We start from the raw sequence: 26,731 nt of genomic DNA on the forward strand, positions 1-26,731 counted from the left end.
AATATAAACAAATTAGATATTATATTTTTATTATGTATAACATTCTTGACATTTAAAAATTTACAAACACAAAAACATTCAGTGAGGCTGAATAAAATGTCCAGATATTGATAGCATACAAGGAAATTAAGTTATAGTGCCATCTGCTGAAATATAAGAAACTGTAAGCAAGTTTATACAAGACAAAGAGAAAGTAAGTTGGATGCTTGAAGAGTAATTTATCAGTGCAGCACTAACCAGGACCTGGACAATGCAGAGGCTGCTCTTTTTTGTCAGGCTATTTATGCCAAGTGTTTAGCACTTGGTACTGCACAGATAAGGCAATGCTCTTCTCAGGTTCCTAGGAGCAAAGACATGCGAGCTTCCCAGCTACCTGAAGTCTCACACTGCATATGTTAAATGCCTTCAGTTAAGTTTTGCTGAAAAAGCTGAAGAGATGAAAGGGACCTGTTAGCATATAAGTTATTATTATTACTGTTTTGTGTCAAATGCTACAGACCTCAAACCTGACCATGGTTGTATTGTGCCTGCGTCCATGAATTTCCACCCTTAGGACTCTAAGGGACACATGGAAAAGAAAGGTGATACAATGATGTAAAGAACAAGAGCAGAACATCGAATTTATATTTGGAAGGTCCATTCCCAGTCCTACCACAGTCTCTCTGAAAATTTTACTTGTTATATAAAATTTAAAAAAATAAAAGAATTGGGATATAGATCTGTCATTGCCTTTTTTATAAAATAGGAACAGCACTTCTCACTGAGTCTTCTCAGAACACAGAACTGTTGATCTAAAAGTGATGTAGAAAGCTTAAATCAGAAGCATACTGAAAAGTGAGCTGTAAGGTGTAACCTGTTATGTTGAAATAAAATAACGCAATTTCAAAACATTTTTGCCATGTAGAAAATCAGATTTTGGTGATGGTTTCCCTTAGCAAAAACAAACAAACAAAAAACAAAACCCCCAACAAACACAAAAACCTACACAACCAATCTCAGTAATATTTTTTGAAAATAGGGGGATTTAAAATTAAATTTGCAACTTAGGATACTTCTTAATAATTTGTTCTAGAAGCATACCTCCTCAATCAGGAACAGCTGGACATTCAGTATATTAAAACTCTTAAACTGTGAATCTAAACCATGCTCCTTGGTTTCCAGAGGGCAGATCAAAATACGCAATAACGCAAGCCCTCACAGCTTTACCACAAACTCTACAGACTAAGCCATACCATTACACAGTAAAGCAGCCTGACTCACTGCTTTGCCAGCCTGTCTTCCTGGGTGAACATATCTCTGCCCTCTTTACAATGGTACAGTCCTTTGCTTGAGCAACGTAACTTGTATGTGTACATGATCACCTGGTAAATTACTAGAAGCACGTTACATTGGCTGTTTTTCTTAGTCCTTGAAATTACCTCTTATGTGGAAGGGCTGCAGGTCCATCACCACTAATTTGTATCAGTGGCATGAATGGAGGATTCCTGAATTTCCTTCAGACGTGTTGTTAACTCTTTAATTCAACTTTGGCTGAACAGCTTTTAAAGAATACAGATATGTAGTAGAAGGAAAAAGTAATGACTGAGGGTGGAATTTAACTCTCCTCACCCTTTTAGCTATCTAAAGAATGATGCACCTGTACAGGCTGATTCATCTCACTTAGAAGCCCAAATTGGAGAAATGGGATTAATTACTCTCTGGAAACTCCTCTTCCTCCACTATGCTTACAGGGAGCTTAAGAGAGTTCAGTTTAGCTTAGCTACCTGCATTTTACATTAGTTTAAGGAAGCCTCACTGTTTTCTAATTTCAAGCTTCAGGTATAGAGAGATGCAGTTACAGAAAACCTATCTCTAGATTATCCCTCACAAAACATAAACTCTGCTAATCTGGATGCACCATGTATAAAGGGTTTTTTAAAAGGTATACTTTTTGTCTCAGTAAAAAGGCAAACAGCAGTGCCTTAAAAGTATTTTGTATTTCTTTTTTTTAAATAAAAGCCAAGACTAAACATCAGATGGGGAAAACTTTTTCTTCAGAAATTTAAATATATTAGGAAAAATTATTGATCTATGCAAGAGAGTTTAAAATATGTTTGAGAAATACGACACATCAGGGAAAATCTGTGAAATCAATATCTGATGAATCACTGTATCTGTGCAATGTAACTACTACCTTCCAATCACAACTATCTCTAACAGATCTGTGACCTACGAAGAACAGGTTTCAAAACTGTTTTGTCCATAATTGCACAAATAGTCCCATAAAATATTATTTTCTTATGACTAGACTCTATTCAACAGTCTGATTTTGCTATCTCTTAGCATTAGAAGATGTATAGCACTTTTTGTTTAATGCTACTTATTCTCATGTAACCAGTTTCCCTGTCAGTACAAGGGTCACAAAACCTCTTTAATTTTACTTTTTCCTAAATATTTGCATCATTTAATATAAACAACAAAAAAGCTTTGAAGGACAGGTTTCATTTTAATTCTCCCTCATACATGTTCATGGTCCTGTAATGACAAGTAAGAGACCAGAAGCGGGTCAACAGATCACGGCAAACGCAGTCCAACCTAGCTTTTACACATCTGAACTGCACAGAGAATGGCTATAACGCTATACTATCCTGGCAGAAAGCAGACCTTTGTTAGTGCAACACTGAATCCAGGCTCGTGAAGTGTGGTTAATTAGCACAGGCAGCACTTGGGAGGAAGCTGTTGACACCAGCAAGAGGAACAGTTCATCAGCCTTCATGCAGACAAGCCCTGCGATTCCTTAGACACGTAACAGCACCACAGACTTGCTGTCTGCAAATTCTGATGATGCAAGAAAAGCTTCCTACTGATGTCTTTAATGTCAGCTGCTAAAAGGTCATTCTGCTTTAAATATAACACTTGAATATACAAAATATTTAATTTCAAAATTATTTTTGTGTACCTTATACTGCAATCTACCACTTTACCCAAAACCTCCAGAAATGAGGACAATTTCACAGATAGGCATAACAGGTAACAGGTATAACAGATTCCTTGTGAGAGACAGCACTTGGAAAGTTACTGAAACAGAGAGGGAAACAGTCCTTTACTGTTCCCACATTGCCTGTTCCCAGAGGATTTACCAAATCTTTGCCTTGCCATTTATGCAAGGCTTCCTCCAGCCTTTCAATAGGTCCTGTCCCCACTGCACGGCTGTATCCCTGAAAGTCTCATATCTTCATGGACTCATACCACATCATACTGTGGCTATGTGTCCATAAAACTTGTGATGGATCTAACCTTGAACAATGGGAGGCATAACAGGGCATGTCAATCACACTTACTAAACTGATCAAAAGCACCCCATCTGAAGAATTCTGGTGTTTCAGTACATTGAGCTTTGACTGTGACCTAAGGAGAGTCTAGCAATCCCCATCCTCTCTTTGTAGGACTTCCCTCATTTTCCATCAGAAAGTGTCCATTTCCATTCCTTCAAAAAAAGATGTCACTCTGCTAAAAAAGAGGTTGACCTACTGGCATACAGCTCTGCATCTCAGACTGGTTGTTGTCTACTAACTTTATTCCTCTCACTCCTCCAACAATGCCAGGGAGAACAGATGCTGTGCAACCGGTTAAGGGCTGCCAATTTTATTCTCTGTCTGGCAATGTGGACTAGAAGTGCCACGGTTGCAAGACCAGGGTTGCATTATAATGCTGTAGTTTGCCAATTAAATGTCACTATCTGACTTACGATTCCAGAGCCCTGAAACTTAAAAAACATATGGGGCTTCCTTAATTTATCTGAAGAGACAAAAAGAAAATCTGAAATTACTTTTATTTAGAAATTTAACAAGAAATCATAAAAGAACAGATCACATACGAAAATGCAAAACGAAGATATCGATGCTAAGGCTTTGTACAACTACATTCATTTAAAGAGAAATCTATTCAGGGTTGTCTTTTCAGATTGTCAGATTAAACAAGCCACACAGCATTTGCTGCTAACCCATAATTACAGATTATTACTGAATACAAAAGATGCCAGGCATAAAAAGCGACTACAATTCACTGCACTGTAATAGAACATGCAGTGGAAGTTAATTTTGGCAAATGCTTTAAATATTAGCTTTACATAATATGTATAGGTGAGACTGTAATTAGGACAGAATGAATCCTTCGCAGCCTCTTTCATTCTGACCCAGCAGATGATTACTTTTTACTAATAAGACCACAGCCATTTGACAAAAAGCCAACTATAGTACCTTGCTTCATTCTTCACTAAATTTAATAATTACAGCTCCTCCTGCCAATAGTTCTCAAATCAGACTTGTTCAATCCAATACTGAGCTTATTAGGGGACAGCTCTATGTTTAGAATTCTTTGGCCAAAAAAGTACTTGAGGATGATGAAGCATGCCTTAGACAAGGGCACAATGATTAGCCATTTTCTCTACATAAAAAACAGCACGTAGTCACTACAGACCACAAAATCACCTGCTGTTAGCACACAGCTGCTTACAAAGAGCTTCTGCATTTATCTGGTTCTTAATACCTTAAGGAAGCCTAAATGGAACAACTTAATATGGAGGGAGAATAGCACTACATAGAGTTTCTGGTATCAGTATTAATCTCATCTTTTCCAATTTTCTTCCCAATGTAGCCATTTGATATTTACTAGACACACTGCATAATATATGCTACTCCTCTGTAGCTTAGTTTCTCGAGTTTTTATTTTTGACTTCTGAAGAAAATGTTAATTCCCAGGTCTCTCAAGGTTCTAAGCAGATGAGAAAAAATTCCCTCTTTTTAGATAGGTCTGTGGTTTTAAACAGTGTAAACAGATCAACAACAAATTATGACAGGCTAAAAAAAAATCCACAGAAAGCTTTCAGTATTGCAACTCAGATAGGAAAAAACCCAAAAAAGGACCAAAATGAAGAAAAAAAAATACTGAAAGTAAAATGAAAAGCAACGTTTATCCATGTTGCAGTACTTAACACTTTTTGCTGACACACAGAACACAGAAGAATCCATATCAAATCGATCTTCATGTTGTCCAGAAGACACTTGTTTCAGTTAATCGAACAATAACTGCTCAAAATTATGTTGGCTCATTCCATACTAATGATCCGTGCCTAGTGCCTAGATATAATTTAAAACTCATGCTTTAGACAAACACTTCAGTATTGGAAACTAAGATAAAATCTTTTGAAAAAGAGAAGTATTTAGGCAATTTAACAAACCTTCAGTGACTGGCTGAAGTTTAGAAGACCTCTCTGAGTCTGGAGAATGGAGTGGTTCTGGTTCCTTCAAGCTTTCTAAATGCATAAAAGGATCGTAATCCACACATGCCAAATCAGAAAGGCTTAGAGGAAAATATTTAGGGTTGCTAAAACACTGAGACCCATAGACACATCCATGCAGAACCTAGAACAAAAACAGAATTTCATTACATTAACTACTGAAATTTCTACTTGATCGTTTGATAAGACATGAAGTTTATTTTTATTTACATTTTTAATTGATTTGTTAAAACTAGGTAGGCAGGACAAACTGTCAGAAAATTTTAAATGCTTAATGCTTACAGAAACAAACCCTGGTCTGCAAAGAAAACTGTTAAAACAGTACCTACACTGAAGTGGAATTTAACAATAAAGAAACAAGAAACAAAACTTAAAACAAATCACTAAGCTACCTTTATTTTTAGATCTCCTATCTTCTTTAATTACATATGCCAGGTCTAAGCTGCTAGAGGTTTTAATCCCCTTCCCTTGCAAAAAATATACCTATCTTTGTTCTGTGTCCCTACAGACAGCAATTATAACTTAGTACTTTTTACTTTGTTTAATGCTATATAAAATTGCTTGGTATAAAAAAGCTACTTCCCTGTCTGTCTTAAATGTATAGTTAGTCTTCTACAACACAAATGTCTGCTGTAAGTATGACATAAAGAAGTAACTTGGTTAAACATCACAAAATATAGGGTAAAATGAACAATTCCAAATAAACCGAAGATCAAGCAGTTACAGTAAAACGTAGAACTAAGAGAGCACTCCACATTTCAGCAGTAGAATGGAGGTCAGCTTAAAGACAAGTTCTGTCTTCCATTTCCATGAAAACTGACACTACCTCCATACACAGAAATTCTCATTTAGCAAGTAAAGAAGCAGGTACCTTGTATATACAATTAAGAACAGATCTTTCAGTCTTATCATTTTCTGCTCCTGTAGTGTGAAGAGGCTGCAGCAAGGTCTTTAATGGCAAGGCCATTATCCAGTCCAATAAGCACAGAAGTAAAGAAACCACCAACTGGAACAAATACTTTCAATTAGAAACCAATTAAAGCAGCACCTGCTACTTCACATTTATCATTTATTTTACTTCTCCATTTTACTTTCTTTTCTTAATCCAGTAGAGTCAACCTTCTGCAGTAATAGCAGGTCACACTTGTTTAAAAGCCACTGTATCTTCAAAACCTACAGCATCAGTAAAAGCTTTGGCTACTGTGATATTTAACAAAGATCATCCATACAACAGTTTCTCATCATGGTAAATCCGTAATTTACTGTGCTTAAGATGATACCCATGATTTTTAAAAACTTATTTGTAGGGTGCAGTTTTTAAAATCATAGATTACACAGGTACAAACTAAGGCTGACGCACCATTCTGCACATAAATCTCACTGTAAAGTGACTCAAGGATTACACAAAACTGAACAGTTTCAGCTGTATTGCTTTAGAAATAACACAGAATTTCCTTCACAACATGTCAGTAACACTATGCAGCACCAGGCATCATCTGAAAGAAATCCAGTGGCTTTCTGTACTGTAGGCTACTCAGTCAGCAAAAGAACCAAATACCTCTAGGGGAAGTTTTTAAAGACTATAGAACAGAATTAGATTAAGAAACACAGGGATAGCAAATTATTAATAACTTACTGGCTTCAAACAATTATTTTTAATTTTTTAAACTGAGCTGTGGAAGAGGAAACAATTCAGATAAAGAGCTGTAAGATTCTCTAAAATATTTCTCAAGTTAAATAAAAGTCTTTCAAAGAAAATCCACTTAACTAATTTACTAATAAGGGACGTATAAACATCATGCTTTTTTCACATAATACATTACAAATTTGTCTCTCAGAGGCACCACATAACGAACCTAATGATGAAGGGCTCAGAGTATTTTTATATTAAACCAAATTTTAAGAAACCCATTAGGACTAAGTTTGTCAAACTAAGTGAGGCAATTTTTATATGACCTATTTTTTTGACATACAATGATCAGTATTAGTTCATGGGGAAACATTGATTCATGGGAAGCATCTCAAGTGGAAAGGTGACTCGCTTGGCATACCGCTGTGGTCTACAACAGCCACTGCCTCCTTGCAAGCAGAGAGAGGAAAGTCAGAGCCCTGGAGTCCAAAATGAGGAACAGATGAACACCGGCTCCTGTGGGAATGGGTAGCCCAGAAGAAGTGCCCAGGTTTAAATGACCACTGTGTCCCACAGGCCAAGAGCAAAGTCAAGTAATTCAAAGAGACACAGCTTTCAGGAGGCAGCAAGCAGTACTGCAGCAGGTGAAGGAGCCCGTCTTAGCTAAGGGACTCAGGCCCACTGAAAACACGAAAAGATAGCAATTGTTCTGAAGGATGACAACGATCTAACTAACCTGAAGATTACAGGCTCAAGCGTGTACTTACAGTAGAAAGTGCAAAAAAACCATAATCTTCTAAATATTTTGAAAGGTGCTCTCTAGAATTTAAGAATATATTTTCACGGTAAGACAAGTCTGAAAAGCCTACATTACTTTATTTGCTTGTAAGTTTACTGAGGATAAGGAAAAAAAATATTTTCTAATTATCGAAAACTATCTCGATTAACTGTGAATGGATATTTTTCTACGAACCTTCAGAAATTCACCTGTATAAAGAATACTGCTGGAACTCTGAGAAGACTATACTGTATTATACTTAAAGAACTGACTCGTGACTTTAAGGCACAGATTAAATTTTCTAACAATGCTATTTCACACGACTTTGCAATTAAATTGACACCCTAAAAAGATATGAAAAATGTTTACCCTCTTGTCCTGTTCATAAGAGGAAGCTTCTGTACTGGGTAGCAGATGGGTAATAGTTGCTATCAGAATCTAGGGAAAATATAGCACAGTTTCTTTAAAAACACAATGTAAATGTTTAAGTTTAGAATAAATTTTTAAGCAGGTAAATGTCTCATAAATATGAGATTCATGGTTAAACTGTAGAGAAGTTATTTTCAGGCAAATTACAGTATTCTTTGTCACTTTTTTAAAAAATAAAATCCTTTTCATTGACTTTCAAAGACATTGAAGGAACACCTTCTGCTCGACTGATGTAGGTGCATTAGGGACAATGAAATTACACAGCTACTCCAAATATTCAGGCAAAAAGAGAACTCAATTCAACAGTCTTGTAGGGTGCAGGAAGGAGCCTGATGTGAGTTTGTGTATGGAACTATTTGAGCTCCATTATTTCTTAGAATTACTAGAATTTGTAAACACTCTGCCTCTATGTAATCAACAATATGACTGCAGAGGAGCAGAGAAACACTTGCTGTACCTCTTAAGAAGCTTCCACATGATTCCCTTTTTGGTTACCTGGGAGACCTCTGTCTTTTCTCCGTGGCTCAGACTCACAGAGGCCATAATTTACTTCCTCATTACTTAAAGTGCATTCAAAATAATTATTTCTGCTTTATACTGAAATACTTTAATGCAAAGTGTTTTGCCTATGGATATATGAAACACAATTGTAGATACATATTTTAAGTAACCACTTTCTCACTAGCCTTAAATAAACATATTTGAAGATATTTAATATTTTTAAAATGCACTTCATTGACAATAGTCTCATGTAAATCATGACATAGCTGTATTGGAGAAAAAATAAGCAAGACATAGTTATTTTACATGTTAATATTGGAGTCAGCAAGTAAGTGCAATGCAAACCCACACAATTAAAGATCAGTAAGATCATGTTTCTACTAATTTAACATTTTGTGAAACATACTTGTCAATATTCTGGTATTTTCATTTCAGTAAAATACATTTTACTCTTACATTTAGAAGAATTAAAATTTTTAAATTTTTAAAAACTACTTACTTGAATAATTCTTAAAGGTGAATCAGCTTGATACACTTGAAGTCTATGTACATAATGTATCAGCATGTTCAGCATACTGCAGGCAACTTGGGCTACTGTTTTATTTGGAAACTAGAAAAGAACACAGCACAGTAAAGATGACTACATTTCACATAACAACACGTTAGGAGGTAAGGTGGTCAGGAATTTCAGCGACAGTTTTTTATACATACTTCCTTATGCACCTATTTATTGGAGGAACAGAATTAAATTTTACAAAATTTAAAAGGAATACTTTTATAGTTATAACCAAATGTTAGCAGCTAACATCAAAGGTTTGTGACAGAGAATCAAGGAGTTACATGCAACGAGGTAAAGGGGAGAGAAGTCTCCTAAGTAATTTCAGACCAGTTAGTAACGTATGAAGCCAGAAAGAATGCATTGATTTCTTGTTACCTCAATGTTTATTAGTGCTAACGTATCACTGCAAATAAACCAAGGATCTCATCCTGAAATCAGAGATCTTTCTTGAGAATCAAGGCAGGTGAACAGCCACATATCCAAAATGCAAGACACAGAACTAGCAGTGAGACTGTTCTGCATCTGTTGGTGACTGCTGTGTACAGCACTTACCTAAATGGAAATAAACAAACCTTGGCCTCTGTGCTTAATTCCTCTTTTCTCTGTTTTCTTTTAAAGGCAGGAGCTGCACCAGAGCCTGCCTTCAACACTTACTAAAATGTTTAAGTTATTGTGTTGATCAAGTCAAAAATGAATGCATTTGTACAATTAGTCACCAGCCCTGGGAGTGCATGCACACACTGCCCTACACTCCTAAGTGGGAAAACAAAGAAATTAAGAGACAGGGATAGATTTCCTTAAATTATTAATGCACAGAACATGTAATTGAGGCTTCTTCCTTCATTGCACTTGCCTTAAAACATGAAGCTGTGCAGCAACCAACAAGCACAAAGTGAATTTTATTCATCTAGGACATGAAAATCCTACAAAGCTGAGTTAAAGACAAATCTGAGCAAAATAGTTATTAGCACAACAAAACTACAGACTTCAGCAGACAGCACAAACCACACAGAAGAAAAAACAGCATGCAACAGCCCCAAGGGAAGGATTTAAAATACATTCTTATTCAAGAAGATACTCTGTCTTTACTGAAAACAAATATTCCAATCCATAATACCAATGAATCTCAACTCACTCAGAAAACAATTAGGTAATTCATGCTTTAATCATGAAAAATCCTATTCTATTTCTCCAATGAAGATGAGTGACATCAGGAATCCTGCATTATTAAAAGAATAAAAAAGTAGTTCACATGTTTTAACCTCACTTCACTTGGCAGTGAAGCTGCCACAGGTGTGTGCTGCAAGGCGACTAAGTGTCTCCCTCTGAACTCAGAGAAGACTAATTATGTTGCAAACCCTGGGCTAGCTTCTTATCAAAGCAAAGCTATCATTTTTTCTATTTAAGAAAAAATCATTTGAAAAAGAAAAGGTACAAGCATAAGTAAAAGTATGGAGAATAAAGCTTTAATTAATATTTTTTATTTGTGGTATCTATGTAAGCAGACGGTAAGACTATGAACGGCTCTTACAAGTCAGCAACAGAGACGGAAACCAGAGTTTTCGTAGTTAATTCTTGTTCTGACTTTCCCTCTTTCTCAGTGGATGCAGTTTCATGTTATTGTCAGCTTTTAACTAAAACACGACAGACATCTTAAATCTGAGCTTATGGCAAGAACACCATTATTTTTATCTCTCACGAGACAGCCTCTCTCCATGCTGTCAAAGTACACGGTAAAAGCACAGTAAGCAGGGTACAGATTCTAATGTTCAAGCTCGAATGACAACCAAAACAAAGAACTTGAAAGCATAACAATTGAATAGAGAACTTGAGATCAAATCCAGATTGCTGGAAACATCCTTACAAGCTTGCAGGAAAACCCCAAAGTCACTGGAGAGGACAAAAGGGATGGACAAACCAGAGCAGCCTAATAAGGAATATAAAGATTACTGAATTGAAGGAAAAAATACCTGGGAAAAAGGCTTGGAGACTTTCAGTCTCTTAGAATAATCAACTGTTCACTACTTAAAAACAGGGAGCTGCTTTTTTTTTTTTCCCCAAATAGGATCATGAGGTTCTAAAATGGTTTATGCAGATTATTTAACCTCTATCTGTTCCCTGGTCTAAGAGAATTTCTTTTTGTTTTTTAGATTTATGAAAGGGTACAAAAGTCAGTGGAGACATAAATTTAACAGAAAGACTGAAGGGTATAAAGTAATGAATACAAATAAAGTTCAAATCTTGTGCACTCAGATTGTCAAGTCTTATTCATGAAAAGAGCATTGGGTAGGAAGTTTTGATCAAGAAGACAAGGACTGGCCCAAACACAATAAAACCCTTCATCTCTTTCAGAAATCTGCCCCAGCATGGTCCATATATTGTGTTTTGAAATAAAAGGACACTTTAGAACAGACATTTAAAGACTGGTGTGTCCTGGAAGGACATTTTCCTAAACCCCAGCAGCAACACTGGGTTTATACTGGAGAGCAAAACAATTCACCCCTTCCAAGTCAGCTGCTTTGTTCTGACTTCTTTTCCAAAAGCCTTCAGAGGTGGCGTGAAGGTAGCTTTGCAATGCTACAGACATTTCACATGCCATTCTCTGTCTCTGGAAAATGGTGTATATTATAAACCATAAGATTCACTATTTTTATATGATTTTATATTTAGTAACTGTGGACATAATTTTTAAAGTTACTTGATGGAAAGAAAAAAAAAATCTCTCAATGAACTGGCACTTTGCCTGGTACCAACCTCACAGGGTTTTTCTTGGAAGGGTGGCCTTACTATACTGTTCATCTTTGCAAAGGTCCATTGCTTTCTGGACGTTACATTAGTATTTTAACCCTGTCCACACTTGCAAATAACCTATGCTTAGCACTCATTCAACTAAGCCTGTACAACACAATTTTGTGATCTATCTGCGGCATTTCTGAGAGGAGCAGATTATGATCATGAGATGCAGGGGTCTGGATGGCCGCTCAGGATCCTCTGGGCCCAGCCTTCAGCAGAGGCTAACCCAGATACTGCAGTATTGCCACACTACCAGGAGAAGCACTTGCTATATGCAGCGTGAGCTGCTGGACTGTAGCTCTGAATACGCTTCTGCATTTCAGAAACAGGCATGTATTTTTCCATTCAATGTTACTTGGTCAATTGTATTTATCAGTAAGTTGGACTAGGACTATGGCTCCCTATCCTTTAATTTCTCCAGAAAATAAGACAATAATCCATTCTGGGAATTCAAATCTCTGATCACTTGGAAGCCAGGAGATTGCTTAGGTAACAAATTAGAGCTAATTTGTTTCTCCCACGATATATTTATGAACTTTTCATGTCATGATTAAACTCAATAGTGAATGTATACCACTGCTGAGAACAGAAGAAAAGCTGAAGTGCTCTGGATGCTTTTGCCAACACAAAGCAAAGCAGAAATACAAAGATCTTTGTCTTCTCATTCAAGAATTAATTTATGTTTAATATAAATTAAGTACAAATAATTGTTCTATTTATGTATTTATTAAACCAATAAAATAAATTAGAGTGAATGTCAGGATTAAAAATAGTTCAAACTTAGATAAATTGTAGAAGATAAAGCCAGTATCATTTGCCTAATATCAAACTTGCACAGGAACTTGATCAAATGCGCTAGTTAAAGGATATTAAAAAGCAAAGGGAAAACCCTGTAAGAGAGTATTAGTGAAGCTGCAAAGGATGAATGTGATTCTGCAAAACAGGAAATTGCAATTTAGAGTTTAAGACTAAAAGCCCTGCAGCTACCCATTTTAGACTTAAATCCTGCTTCACAGGATGTGATCAGCTGATTGCTAAGATACTTTTCAGATTCCCACTGCTGAAAAGAAAAGAATAGTCCACAACATCTGGCACAACCCATGCATAACAGGCGTACAACCTGATTTTTATCAATGTGTATATACAGAAAGACTAGACTATTCATTGAATTTTTGATATAAACAAAGAGCATATAAGAAAGGTTCTGAAATTAAACTGGGAAATATTTTAAAAGTTGAAGAAATTGTTCATGAACATGCAAGTTTGCAAAATGCTAGAAAATAAAATGGTTTTATTAATATTCTAATTATGCCATAACATATGAACAAATATGAAGAAGATTTGCAAAAAGCAGGAAAACAAAAAGACCAATCAAGGAAAAAGAAAAGCCAAAAAGTGCAGCTTTTTAACAGAGATTATAAAGGAATATAATGTTGATATACTACCACCAATACAAAATCTCACAACCAGAGTTGAAATCTACTGAGATGAGTTTTGAACAGTGAAAACTGTCATTCACAAAAGGAAAGGCAGACAAATGACAGAAAATCTACTCAGCAGCATTTTATTTGTGTTGCACCACATTGAACTAGCTGTATCTGAGCAAGCTGCATTTCCAGGTGAGAATCACTATGCATACTAGTTACATTTAAGAGAGTCAATCAGAACAGCAAATACCAAAACAGGAAATCATTCTAGATTTCAAGAACTTAATGTGAAGGTGTTTCTACAGAATTGCATGGTGACTACCGGAGATCGTAAAGTTTTATCTTACAAATTAGTTTCAGAACAATCAGATCTTTCAGTGCTTCCACACACGTGGCATAAATACTCTACATCTCTCTTTACATATCTGGCCAGAGCTGGGAAGCAATACTGCAAAATGCAATGGCTCTCAAACTCAAAACTGAACAGGCACAGAATGTAGTGAGGATACGGGGATAACAGGATAAGGTTGGTGGGAACAAGGACAGGCAGGCGAGCAAGAAGCACAAGAAGCTTTGGGAAACCTCTGCTTGGCCTTTGCATTTGTCACCTTTCCACTTCCTTCCCTGTCCCCTTCTTACACTGGATGCTTCACTCCAGCCTCGCAGCCACATTGTACAAGGCAGCAACCTGACTTGGGACAGACTTTTTGCACATAATGGCAGATGGCTCACAAAACTGGGATCCCTTCCAGTTTCCTCTCTACCCTGGCATTTTCCTTTTGCAGTGTGTCAGGAGAAAGTACCATGGAGGCTTTTACGAGTGCTAATAATCAGAGCTGTAGAACCCAGGATGCCAGTCAGTGAGGAGTAAGACTTCCCTCAGCATCCATGGCTAGCCTAGACAGGAGACATAAATGGTGAAAAAGGAAAGACTCTGACACTTCTGCACCCCAGAGTCTTTGTATGGTTCTGTACAGAGCATATATGGCAAGGTTTTGGTAATGGAGAGGCTACTGGGTGTTCTCTGTGAGAAAAGGCATGGGGCTGCCCCAGGCCCATCAAAGGACAGAGCTGAGCCCATTTGTCAAGTACTTTGTGAAAATGTATTTAAGAAGAGGCAAAAACACCACATAGGGAGAAAAAGGAAAAAAAAAAAGGAATCAGGAACAGCAGGCAAACACTAAAGTCAGAGAAGAAGGAGAGGGAGGAGGTGGTCCAGGTGCTGGAGCAGAGACTCGCCTGCAGCCTGGCCATGCTGGAGGAGATACTCACACTGCAGCCATGGAGTACCCCACGCTGCAGTATTGGATATTTCCTGAAGGAACTGCAGTCCACAGACAGCCCACACTGGAGCAGACTTATCCTGAAGGACTGCAGCCAGTAGATGGACCCACACTGGAACAGGGAGGAAGAAGTAGCAGAGGGGAACTGTTATGGACTGACTGTGACTCCCCATACCCCATCCCTGCTGCACCACTTGGCAGGGGCAGGAGGCGGCAGAGGAGTTCAGAATAAAAGAGTGAAGTTGAGCCTGGAAAGAGAGGAAGGCAGGGAAAGGTGGTGTTCTAAATTTTGCCTTTGTTTCTCACTGCCAAGACTATTGTAACTGGCAATAAATTAAATTCATTTTCCCAAGTCAAATCTGTTTTACCCATGATGGTAGCTGGTAAGCAATCTCTTTGTCTTCATCTTGATCCACAAGATTTTTCATCCTGTTTTCTTCCCCTCTCCTGTTGAAGAGGGGGAGTAAGAGGTTGCGCAGGAGTTTGGCCCTTATTCAAGGTTAATCCACCCACAGGCTCCTGGATTTAGTTACAGACAGATGCAGAAAACCCTGCTGAAAGCTTGGGTCCAGAATGTGGGAAGGAGAATAGCTGGACAAAGTCAGACAAAGCCAGTGGTGGTTTTGCTGTAACTTGAATTGCAGGGATTATTTATGAAAGCTGGGATGCTGGACAAACTATTATGCTCCAAAGGGTGGAGGTTAGAACGGAGTGGCTAATGATACATATTAAGATAGGGATCCGCTATCTTATATCCCAGCACATCATTTCCTCCCAGCTTAAAGAAGGGTAAACATCTCTTTTGACAGAGTTCAGAGATCCACTGACTAAACTGAATTCAGTAAGGATTGAAAATGAGACTGTGAAGTAAGGAGGCTAAAACATGATCGTAACTTTCAAAAGGCAAGGTATCCTTACACATAAAGGCAATAAACATTGTAAAAGTGTTAGTCTCTCACCTTTAAAGAAACACAAATCACATTCAATGCTTCCTTGATCTGAGGATGATGTGATTCATGAACTAGCTCCTCGCAGATCCATATACCAAGGCTGCAAAGAGCAACACATCTGCAAAGCAATGTTGGAGGACAAGTTGTTGAGAAACATATAACAAGAAGGTGCAATTCTTATGATTCATGAAATGTCTTGCTAAAGTCTAATAAATATGCTTTTAGTATTTTGAAAACAACTACCCAAAAACCTTTATAATGCTGTAACTTATTTAAAAATGAGAAAGAAATCCCAAGTACCCTGGTGAAGGCACAGGAAAGGACAGAGGATACACCCTTTCAAGCAACTGAAAAATCCAAAAGAGACATCAAGAACTCCTGCATCTCTATGTGCTTTTCAGATTAAAAATGCTACCTGAAATCCATATATGGGAAATTCATATGTATTTTCTTAAGACAAAGTAAAAATTGTGGTGGGAAGTTCCTTCTTCCCAACATGTGAGATTGAGCATATTTGTTTAGAGCTTCTGGGACAGAGACAAGAGAGGAGGAAGTTATTTGTTTATAGATATTTACTTTTTTCAGATTGACAATGAACAAGGATGAATAAAGGACAGGTAAATGAATACTAAAGACAGAGTACATATCGTGAGTAAATACTTCAACTTGTGTAGTTGTTTCTTCATTTAAGCTCAGGAAATAGAAGATAAGTGTAAAAGTAAAAAGTATTTAGATAGATGTGTTCAAATCGGCAGAGATGGATGAAATTTGTTCAGAAATGTTAAGGAGCTAGCTTTTTTTAGATTGCTTAAACAATCTCTGAATCATAACTAATTATCTTCTGGAACATAGGCTGTGAATATTTTGGAAACAGCTTCAGAATTCAAAATCCTCTGGATAAAATTGAAGAGCAATCCAAAATCGACAAGATAAAAGTTAATAATGGGAACTGCAAAGCATTACATTTGGGAAGGAAAAAATATATGCTAGAACAGAAACAGAACTGGCTGTGAAGCTGTTGCTGTAGAAGAAGGATTTTAAGGCTACGCAGAATCATGAAACTGCTAACAGGTCACAAAAATATAACTGGGAATGCATTCTACATGACAGTGCAAGTAAGGTGTCAAACTACTCTGTTCTGTACAGTCACTGAAATCTCAATTACAACACAGCCTCCATTACATTCTGATTAATGTAACTTAAGAATAAAGATGAGCTTGAGAGACTCCAGGAAAAAAGAACAAAAATAATAAGCTTTGGTCAATACTACATATGGAGGAATAGTTGAAGGGCATACTGAGAGTAGATCACAATTAAGTAGGGCAAAGAAAAGAAAACTTACGACGTGCAGTAAGTCACTGAAGAATTTAATTGCCAGTAGAAAAGATTTCTCCTATAAACTGGTCATAAAAACAACCTGAGACCATAAAAATTAGGTAAGTATTGAAACAGATTTTTGTAACTTTATTCTTTGAGAAAATTTTTGGGATCATTTAGGTAAGCTACTACCAGGAATGGTTTAAATACACTCTGGCCTCAGAGGAGGAGGAGCTTACAGAAGTGCTCCTGGACCCTTCCCAATCTACACTTCTGCTATTTCCATAGTATGTGTTTCAATACTTTTTTAACAAAAGAAAATAAGAACATAGCATGAATTTAACAATAAACGTAGACAGTTTGTGTAAGTTGCTCAGAAAATAAACCTTTAGTACATAGAAGAAAGCTCTAAGTCTGTGTTATGATTTAAAGTTTTCTTCATGCTACTGAGATCCATTCCACATCTGATGACTACTGATGTGCAAAATATGCAGGAGTCTGTGAGGTTTCTATTAAGCACACCAGTATTGTTACCATTATTCAGAGTAATCTCTGAAAAACTGTGTAGTTATGTGGCTACAACGTTGTTATTGAAGAATCAAAGCCTCAACAGCACAAGCAGAAGAAGAGATGAACACGGAGTGCATCAGCCTATCACTTCTTTTTCAGACTGTCAGCAGCAGATTAATACAGTTGTTAATCTTTATAAATGGAGATCTGAGAGTAAAATGCATTTCAGATAACTGACTTCCCTGAAGCTCAGTTGGGTCAAATATGCAATGAAACGCAAAACCTCGAGCCTCTGTGGAAGAGATAAGGAACAGAGATTTATAGCTTGGCTAACAATAACAGTACTCAGACGTGTGAGAGATATACAAAGCTATGTATCCAAGTTACAAGAAATCTAAGTTCTTTCCCAGGATACTGAAAGACAATTAAATCCCTACTAGTGGCTGAGCCGATGTGACAAATCATAATGCAGATCCTAAATATAACCTCTGATAGTAACCCAGGTGAACTCTGTACTGGTGCGAAGCAGATGGTATCTGAGAAGCTATTACCAAAAAAGACAGTGGATAAACTGTCTTTGAATTCACACGGTGGACCACAGTTTTGATAGTGGTGAAGAAAGCCAGGAATAAAATACACATGAACTTTTACATTAAGCTCTTTTAATATAACCACCTCAAAACAGTGTAATGAAAAAAAAAAATCTATTAATTTAGCAGCTCTTTTTGTATGACCTACCGTGCAGGACCTGATGGCTCCTCTCTGGCTGAACTTAACACAGTTTTAATTATGAGTTCCTGGAACAAAAGGAAAAATATTCACTGCTGTATCACTAACTCCATCACATGAAGCATCAGAAAATGAGAGTTTTATTATATCACACAAAGACATGTAGCTTAGCTGAGCTTCGAGGTTTGTGGTCAGATGAACTGTTTGCTTACCACTACTCCAAGCATCTAGTCTGCCCCTGGTGCTCATTATTGTGCTACCCCGAGAACCGAAGACAATAACACAGGCTACTCTCCTAATTTCTGCTGATTAAACATTTCTCCAATTCTTGCCAATATATTTTCATAAAATATCTAGGGTTAAAAAAAAACAACAAACCAAAACCAAAACCTAAAGCTAGCTTCTCTGAATAGTGCTGAAGATCACAGAAAGACTCTACTTGCAGGTTTAATCAAGCATTTTTTCCAAATTATATTGATTTTAAAAGTCTTCAGAAGTAGTTGCAGAAGAAGGGACTACCGTGCCTTTAGAATGATGTCAAGTATAATTTTGGCTCAACTGCAGTGAAATGTTTCTAAAGCTGTAGGTTGTTCTTAATAAAACTCAAGTAGTTGGCCATTAAACAATAAAAACGAGAAAGAACAAATTCAAAAATCACTCCCCAGAATGGAGAAAGGTATAAAGCAGCTTCCGAGCCATCATGTCTCTCTAACGAGAAACAGTTCAGAAACTTAAGGGGAGCCTTTCTTAGACAGAGTAATCATGCCTGATTACAAACACAAGAACTTGAGCTCTGCCTTGTTTCAGTATACTGGCACAATACCTAACTCTGTGTTACGATAGAGAGGGGAAGGAAGGTCTCAGTTAATCTTCGTTTTTTGTCTAAAAGAACATACCGATGTACAGGAGTTCTCTAAAGCCCCTAGGAACACAGGCAGACTTCACCAGTTACAAATTCTCAATAAATTAAATCATTTATTTAGGTATCTTGAACCTCTCCATCTTCTTGTCTCAGCTGATTAAATCAGAGACCTGCAAATAGCCCTAATGAGAGTAGGCTTGAAAAGGTGTGATAACAAATCGGTAAGCTAACACATAATTTCCTTGTACAAATATATGAAAGCACTTTATTAAGTTAATAGCAATTATAAAATATGTTTAGTAGTATAAAGTTTGACAAGATTTTTAGAAGATCTTGAGCCTTATAATCTATTTGAAATTATTTCTGAAAAATTTTAGAATCTTAAAATTTTAGTTAGTATTTCCTGGAAAGACATCGTATTAAACATACACTTGATAGCTGAATACCACCTACATTTTTAACATTCCTACCTTAACATCTGTAAACTGAGACACAGCAATGTCAGGAATGTTTGGGTGAAGAGCTGGTAGTTCATGATATAAATTAGGAAAACAGACTAGAGATCCTAAAAGAACCTGTGCTTCCACTCTTGGTGCCTAAAAGAAAAAACAGGTGGGGAGAGTTACATATTCTTACTACAACCAGGTAGCTGACACTTGTTGCTGCCTTAAAAGAGAACAACTTCTGAAACTCTACACAGCTATTTCCTTTCTCCTTCTGCAAATTCTGTAGAGCTGAGCAAACCAAGAGCACAGTAGGATTGCTGCTCATGCACACCCCATGCTCCCACCTTTCCAAGATAGTCAGAAGGAAGCAGAAAAATTGTTAGAGCTACAGACATATGACTGAGCTGCAAACTGGGCTCGAGTCTTAGGTTAAACTAATGTTTTGAAACAACTCACTGACAGTATCTGTATTTGCTAACCATTACAGTGAATTTAGGGGAAAAGTTAACACCCTAATCAAGGAAAAGTACTGCTCAGTTTTCTCTCAAATCTTTTCGTCTCACACACAGATGAGAATGAACTGAAGAATACTTACATTAAGGAAAGAAGAAGCAGCCACTCTTCCTGCTGCTACAATGAAATCCATAATAAGCATGGTGGCACCAGGCAAACCAAGTGAAAAGAACTGAGGAGAGCAGTGCTTGATGATTGTATTGACAATATCCTTCCAGGAGGAAAAGTGAAAAAATTAAAAGAAGAGTATCAACAAGATGAGCAATGAATGAAAAAAAGGCAGATATTTACCAAAGGTAGAAAGTAAAAAAGCAGGAAAGCAAATTCATTGTGGCAATTAAGACACTCACCACTGAGCAGAGAGTAGCATCAGAAGATAAATTCCAGAAGTATATTCATATTAATGTAAGTAAACTGTGATATACATTATAGATCAATTTAACCTTGGACACTGTTGTATGATGTTGGTACCAGGTCACATCTTATATTAATTTACATTTAGGTTTTAAGAGTTCTATAAATGATTAACCACTCATTTAAATAGGTACAGAAGAGATACAGTGAGATCACCAGCTATTATACCTTATTAACTACATGCTTAAATCCTCTCCAAAAAGTATCACCTGACTTTAACCTTAAAAAAGGTATTAGCCTCTCATACATATATCTTCATGGAACCTAAATATAAAGAATGAATTTTAATAGAGTGTTTTATAACATTTCTGGTATATAGTTACTCAACACAGCATATTACATTCTTGTAGACTTAGTAAGGTAAAATTAATGTATGTGATGCAATTTCTTAAAAAGTCTTAGAAAAAGTATAGAATGTTTTAATTATTAAAAAAACTTCTCAAGTTCACAGACAAAAAAATAACCTTTTTCCTCCTTCAAATAATTCTTCAGTAGTAGTGATATCTAACTAAATGCCAATATGTTATACTGAGATTTGCAATCCAGCAAGAAATGCAGTGCAAACTGGTTTTTAGAGGACAGAAACTGGAGATCTGTCCTGTCCACTGCCATCTGTAGAATAATTTTGGTCTAGTTCTATTTTGCTCAGTTAGTGAAAACAGAGTTGTTTGAGCCTTTGATCTCCCTATGTCTCTAACAGCTCCTCAAAAAAAGTTTACAAAACTAACTTTTCATGCTTCTGATGCAGGCCTTTAACAAGTTTTTAAGCCATACAATATTTTTCAGGCTTGTTCATATTAAAATCTATGAAAAAGATCTACTCTCACTATTTAGATACATTCAATACATCTCAGTTTGCTGTTTCCTATATGTGCTGTAGAAATAAACTATTCCAATGTAGTGAGTACAATTTACTTCCCCACTAGCTAAACTGTTGCACCAGGGAGCAAGTAAGAACCGTACACCTCAGAGAGATCTGTTTCCTTGTCTTTCTTGCATGCTTCAATCTGTAACACAGTCAGTAAAAAATGAAAGAGGACCTTTTCTACCCTTGTGTTTGCTTGAAATGGACTACCTAAAAAGCATTTCTAACTACAACCAAGACCATGAGGGCCATTTCTCAAAGTTCAGAAAAAGTATCAGTCACATAAAACCATTTTCAAAGTTAAATTACTCAGCTGAAAATTAATTTCGGTATTTTTGTTAAAACAATTCTATTTTTAGTTATACCATTTATATTAACCTGAATTTCACAATTAAACTTACTTGATCAACATGAAGAAGTCCACAGTGCATTATATTGTAGAAATGAGTTAAAAAATCCCTGTTTGGAGAAACATCTTGTCTTCGCTTCATTGTCTTACAAATGAGTTTATAAGCATGTAGCTTTCCTTGTTTGTATTTATCAGTCAGCATCGTTGCCTACAGTTTTAGAACAATACTTATTATTTGTAAATAAAAAATACATTAAACACTCTTCTACAACTACATGAACTTTTATTTATGCTTCACTGCTCAGCACTCAAATTTACCTTGAACAGCCATGGTGTTAGAATTCTCAGTGGTGGAATTAAAACTGGTGGAGATGGTGAAGTTAGGTTATCTGTTGAAATACCAAGATTGTCTCTTATCTGCAATTATTGAAAACAAAACAAAAAATATAAATATTTAATGGAAATATATAAAGTGGGTTTTTTCACCTCTGAAAATCCTGTCTTATCAGGTCAGGCCAGAGAAGAAGTTTAGTTCTTTTACCTTGGCCAGATTCTGCCACAGCTCACACAGGTAATCAAAAACCTGAGCGTGAATCTCTGGATCCATGATGCTGTTGACATCTCCCAAAATTCCTAGCATTCGCCTCCACATGACAGTAGCAACATCTGCGTGCCATCCTGTAAGTGTTCCCCCAGCCATCACGCTGCAACATTCTGAGGGAAATTCACTAGTTTCTGTAATGGAAGGAAAAAGTACAGTGAGACCTACGTCCCCAGAGAAAGAAAAGTTCTGGTAATAACTATTACATACATAGTTTTCTTAAAACCAAAAGGAGAAAAAAAGATCAGGCTTTCAGAGTAAGATATTTCTTACCCATTCAGCCACCTCAGCACTGGAAATGTTTAAATATATGTCTACTTTCAAACTCTGTAGAGAAAGAATAGTCTTGTTTCTTATATTCTTTCCAAAAGTAACATTTAAGGTCACTTCTGGAGCATTAATACTGGTCTCATGGACCTAATAAGGCCACTCCTTTCGCACATGCTGTCTTACATTCCTTGGAGTCAATGAAATTCCAAAACTCCATTTCCCTGCTTCCAAGTAAAATTACACTTCAACTTTACACTTTTCCCAATAAAACAGAAAGATGGTTTTCCTTAGAATCTACTTTACTGCACATTGAAGAGAAAGGTGAGAGTAAACACGTCTCTGGCTACTGTTCTTCAAGCAGTAAATTTGTATGATTGGAGAGGCAACATTCAGTAACCTAGTACCACAGTCTAACTCTCACCTCGCTCTCTCTGCGCATCAGTGTTATATGAATGAATGTTCTTTTTTAGGTGGAAATTGTTTAATCTAGTTTGTCCATACAAAGAAAACTTCAGTAGATTACAATAGCTACTCAGTTCACACTTAACTAGCTAAACAGCCATGCTAAACTAGCTGACCAACCACAGTTTTCAAGCAGCAGGCATCCAGAATCTCTCAGACAGATTTTCAAAACACCTCAGCACCAGAATTTGCTGAGATCTTCTGCAAATCTCACAGCTCCTACCAGTATACAAAATTAAAATGAAATCTGAATTCAGTCTAATCACATAGCCTCTTCTTTTGAAGATCTGGACCACTGTGATAGAGACATTAATGGTTTCTAGCCTGTAGATTTCAAAGGACAAAGCAAAATGATGTTACTTCTGTCCATCAGTAGGCTACTTAAAGGAAAAGGGTCTGAAATTGAATATATCAGACACCCTTCCATTTCCATGAGACCAAATACGGGAGAAATAGGAAGTTCATATTTATAAAGTGAATGTAACCTAGAATTCAATATGTAAGATTGTGGAAGTAATTATAAATTTGTTTAAATATGAAAGGGAAAACAACTGATATTCCAAGAAGAAATGATAACATTACTTTAAAATTATGTCTTACTACTTGTACATCAATGATAGAACAGTCCATGACATAGTAGATTAAGCTGCCATGACTTTAAGCATCAAAAAAGAACATATGTAAACGTGTGGACTATTAATCCACTGTTAACAGTTCCAGTGAAATGCAAGATAAAATGCAAAAGGTTTCTGTTTGCTTTTAAATCACTGTAATTAAATATTTTTAAAAGTGCAGATGAAATAGCCTTGTACAGGACTGTTTACAACTAACGTGATACTAGCTACTTTACTATAAGGCATTGGAAAAAAAGAAAGAACAGGTTTATATTTTCTGTTCCAGATATTGCCTAGGTCATCTGGCGTCTGTAAAACAGAGTGGTGGAGCTTCTCATCCAGCTGCAGATCCTTCTGCTCAATATGATCTGCATGAAGAGTGGCAGGAGAGGGTGTCTGTGATCGGGATCCAAGAGCAGATTGGATTGGAGAAGCACTTTCAGAGCCTGCAAATGCAATTTTTAACAGTTACCTTAAAAGCCTTTTCTATTTTCTTGAGCTACTGAAACTGTGTCTAAACATAGCATTAAAAGAAAACTGAACTACTTTTATACATCAAATCTGGGCAAGAAAAGATACTAAAACTGTAAAGCAGATCTCCCTGTGAATGGTGCTCTGAAAGAAAACAAATTACATGCAGGAAAGGTGAGAGATGAACATCAAAACTGTATAGGTAAATGGATTCACAGAGCTCTATGTTAGGTCCAAATAATTTAAAATGTGTTCATTCTGCAGTAGTTTCAGTGTTCTGAACCAACCAAATTTCTCTCCACACTCCCTCATCTAAACTTCTCTACAGCCAAGTGTTTAAGCAGAAATTTTCCTGGAACTACTGCTTTTCCAGGTTTATCAATGAAAGTTAATTTATAAATAAAACCTCAAGCTAGTAACTGACAATTTTTGATGTTTTTCTGCTGATTGTGCTGAGAAAATCCATATGGAAGGAAAGTTCTGTAAAATTAAGAGGAACATTATATCCTTTAAGACAGGAAAATACTTGGCAGTGCTGCAAAGGCATTTTTCCATGATCACCACTGAGCAACCTCTCTACGCAACTATTTGGTCTCATCTATGGAGAAGTCTGTGGAGAGGAAGCAGGCACTTGTACTTTTCTTCTGCACTGCCTTGGTTTCACTTCCTGAATTTGCCGAAAGATCCTAATTAAAAAGCTGAGTTCAGTCAGAACAGTCAGATGGCAGAAAAAACGAGAACAGACATTGACCACATACTTCCTTACACATCACTGTAAGTTAAAAATGGAAGAATTCAAACCTATTAATTTTAACTCTTAGATAAATGTAACTGGGACCCAAAATATTATCGTGATATGTGAAGTTCAGTATTAGAGAGAAACTGAACTTTAGGGACATCAATGAAAAAGTGAGTCTTTTAAAACAGTAATTTTCCCGAATTATTGGCTGTGAAGTGTTCTTTCTTGTAAAGAGAACAAATTGATTAAAGAACTTGATAGAAAATGTCAGTGTTACCAGAAATGGTGGTAAACAATCTTAATTACATTGTTAAACTGCAAAGGTCCCTATCTGCTTTAAATGGCAAAGGCAATGAAGCTTTTACCATCAATTTAAATCAACAGCTCTATGCAGGAGAGATGGACACCGCTGCTGTTTCACTCAGCAGGTAATGATGCTCCCCTCTTTCTACTGACCACTTGTTTAGCACATGCTCACAAAGATGATGTAAAATACCCACTTAAAAGATGTTCAAAGAAATATTTTCCTAACTTTCTTCCATTCTGCTCTGTAAATGGGGGGATGGATGAAAGTAGACCAAGAGAAAGAGCAAGAAAGACTGGGGGGGAGGTGAAGGGGAGAGAAAGCGAGGGCAGGGGAAGAAGAGAGACAGACAGGAAAGGAAGAAAGAAAGAGACCTTCATATGATGGAAGAGAATGGACAGAAATTGTTATGGAAAATTTGCTGAACTACTGGAGTCTTCTAAGGAGCACTAAAAGATACTCCAGCATACATGGATCGAAATTTGACAGAGAACACTATGGGTTCAACTTGTTCTAGGACTTGTAAACAGCAATCAATAGTGAATAAAATCATTTGCTAAGAATATGAAATAATGCCTACATGCCAAGAAGGAATTTCCTTTCAAAAGCCTTAGAAACAAAACTATTTAGAAACAAGTCATTTTCTCAGCAGCAGAACCACCAAAAATTCATTTCTTAAGAGTGTGTTTTGAGGTTGAGCTTCTGCATGGATTTGCTGGTAACTAGTACAGTGAATTCACTTTGCAGCTTCCCTGTCATGGGACCCTACATGCAATTTTCACTAGATAGATGCCTATCTATTCCATAAAACTTCAAAGGAAATAATGCCCTTCTGTTTTCTTATGTCAATTTAGCAGAAATTGGACAATGGGTTCCAACATCATTGAGGGTGTAGAACAGCGAGACAGAGACAGACAGTGTAATCGCACAAGTCTTGTTTCCTCACGAAACCCAGCTGAACATATGGGACACAGAAAAACTACCTCTCTAAAACAGTGGTCCAAACAACAAGAACAGACAGTCACAGAACCTCTCAGTGGACAACTTGGTCATTAACTGCAATCTCAAAAATTCAATTATAGTGCTAACTTGGACAAAAATACAAACAGTAATGAAATTATTAACACATAGAAGCAAATAAACAGCAAAAGCACAGATTTCCTGTGAAGACTTACAACAAGCACACAGCAAAGGGAAAAATGAAAGAATGAAAGTCAAGCTGAACATTGTTGAACAACCTGAACAACAATGTCCAAGAAAGCTAATACCATGTTTCCTTCAGCAGAAAGGCAACTTTAGAAAGTGAAAATTGTGGCAGGGAAGTAAAGATGTCTTTCAATATCTCTGAAAATGCAGAGTTCTGTTTGCCACTGAGAACAAGACACTGTATGTAGGTGTAAGCTTCCACAAATAAATAGGTACTTGTTCTCAGGGCTGTAACATGAATGGTAGTGTGTAACAGCTATGGAACAAGGAGTATGAAAATGGCTATGGACATCTTTACTTCTCATTTACAAAATATGGCAAGAGACCATTCTTCCAAATACTCCTCAGCAAGGAAGATTCTGTTTCAGAAAAGAGCCCATTCAACTCATGTTAACTGCGTCACTTGGTGGTCGCTAACCCAATTTATTTTC

At 36.7% G+C, this 26,731-nt stretch overlaps 1 protein-coding gene across 1 annotated transcript in view; it reads right to left on the reverse strand.

Moving 5' to 3' along the window:
- The window catches only part of RALGAPA1 (Ral GTPase activating protein, alpha subunit 1 (catalytic)), a 119,094-nt gene that overhangs the window by 48,872 nt on the left and 43,491 nt on the right, over positions 1–26,731 (reverse strand). The window contains exons 22-33 of the mRNA XM_010184596.1: positions 23,874–24,026; positions 22,175–22,368; positions 21,952–22,050; positions 21,686–21,841; positions 20,088–20,216; positions 19,517–19,642; positions 18,194–18,252; positions 15,638–15,746; positions 9,116–9,226; positions 8,056–8,124; positions 6,150–6,284; positions 5,219–5,402 (exon numbers count right to left, since the gene is read on the reverse strand). Coding sequence (XP_010182898.1) covers positions 5,219–5,402; positions 6,150–6,284; positions 8,056–8,124; positions 9,116–9,226; positions 15,638–15,746; positions 18,194–18,252; positions 19,517–19,642; positions 20,088–20,216; positions 21,686–21,841; positions 21,952–22,050; positions 22,175–22,368; positions 23,874–24,026 — 1,524 coding nt within the window. The remainder of the gene's footprint in view (positions 1–5,218; positions 5,403–6,149; positions 6,285–8,055; positions 8,125–9,115; positions 9,227–15,637; positions 15,747–18,193; positions 18,253–19,516; positions 19,643–20,087; positions 20,217–21,685; positions 21,842–21,951; positions 22,051–22,174; positions 22,369–23,873; positions 24,027–26,731) is intronic.

Source organism: Mesitornis unicolor, unplaced genomic scaffold, assembly GCF_000695765.1.
Source record: "Mesitornis unicolor isolate BGI_N332 unplaced genomic scaffold, ASM69576v1 scaffold9605, whole genome shotgun sequence".
Classification (NCBI taxonomy): domain Eukaryota; kingdom Metazoa; phylum Chordata; class Aves; order Mesitornithiformes; family Mesitornithidae; genus Mesitornis; species Mesitornis unicolor.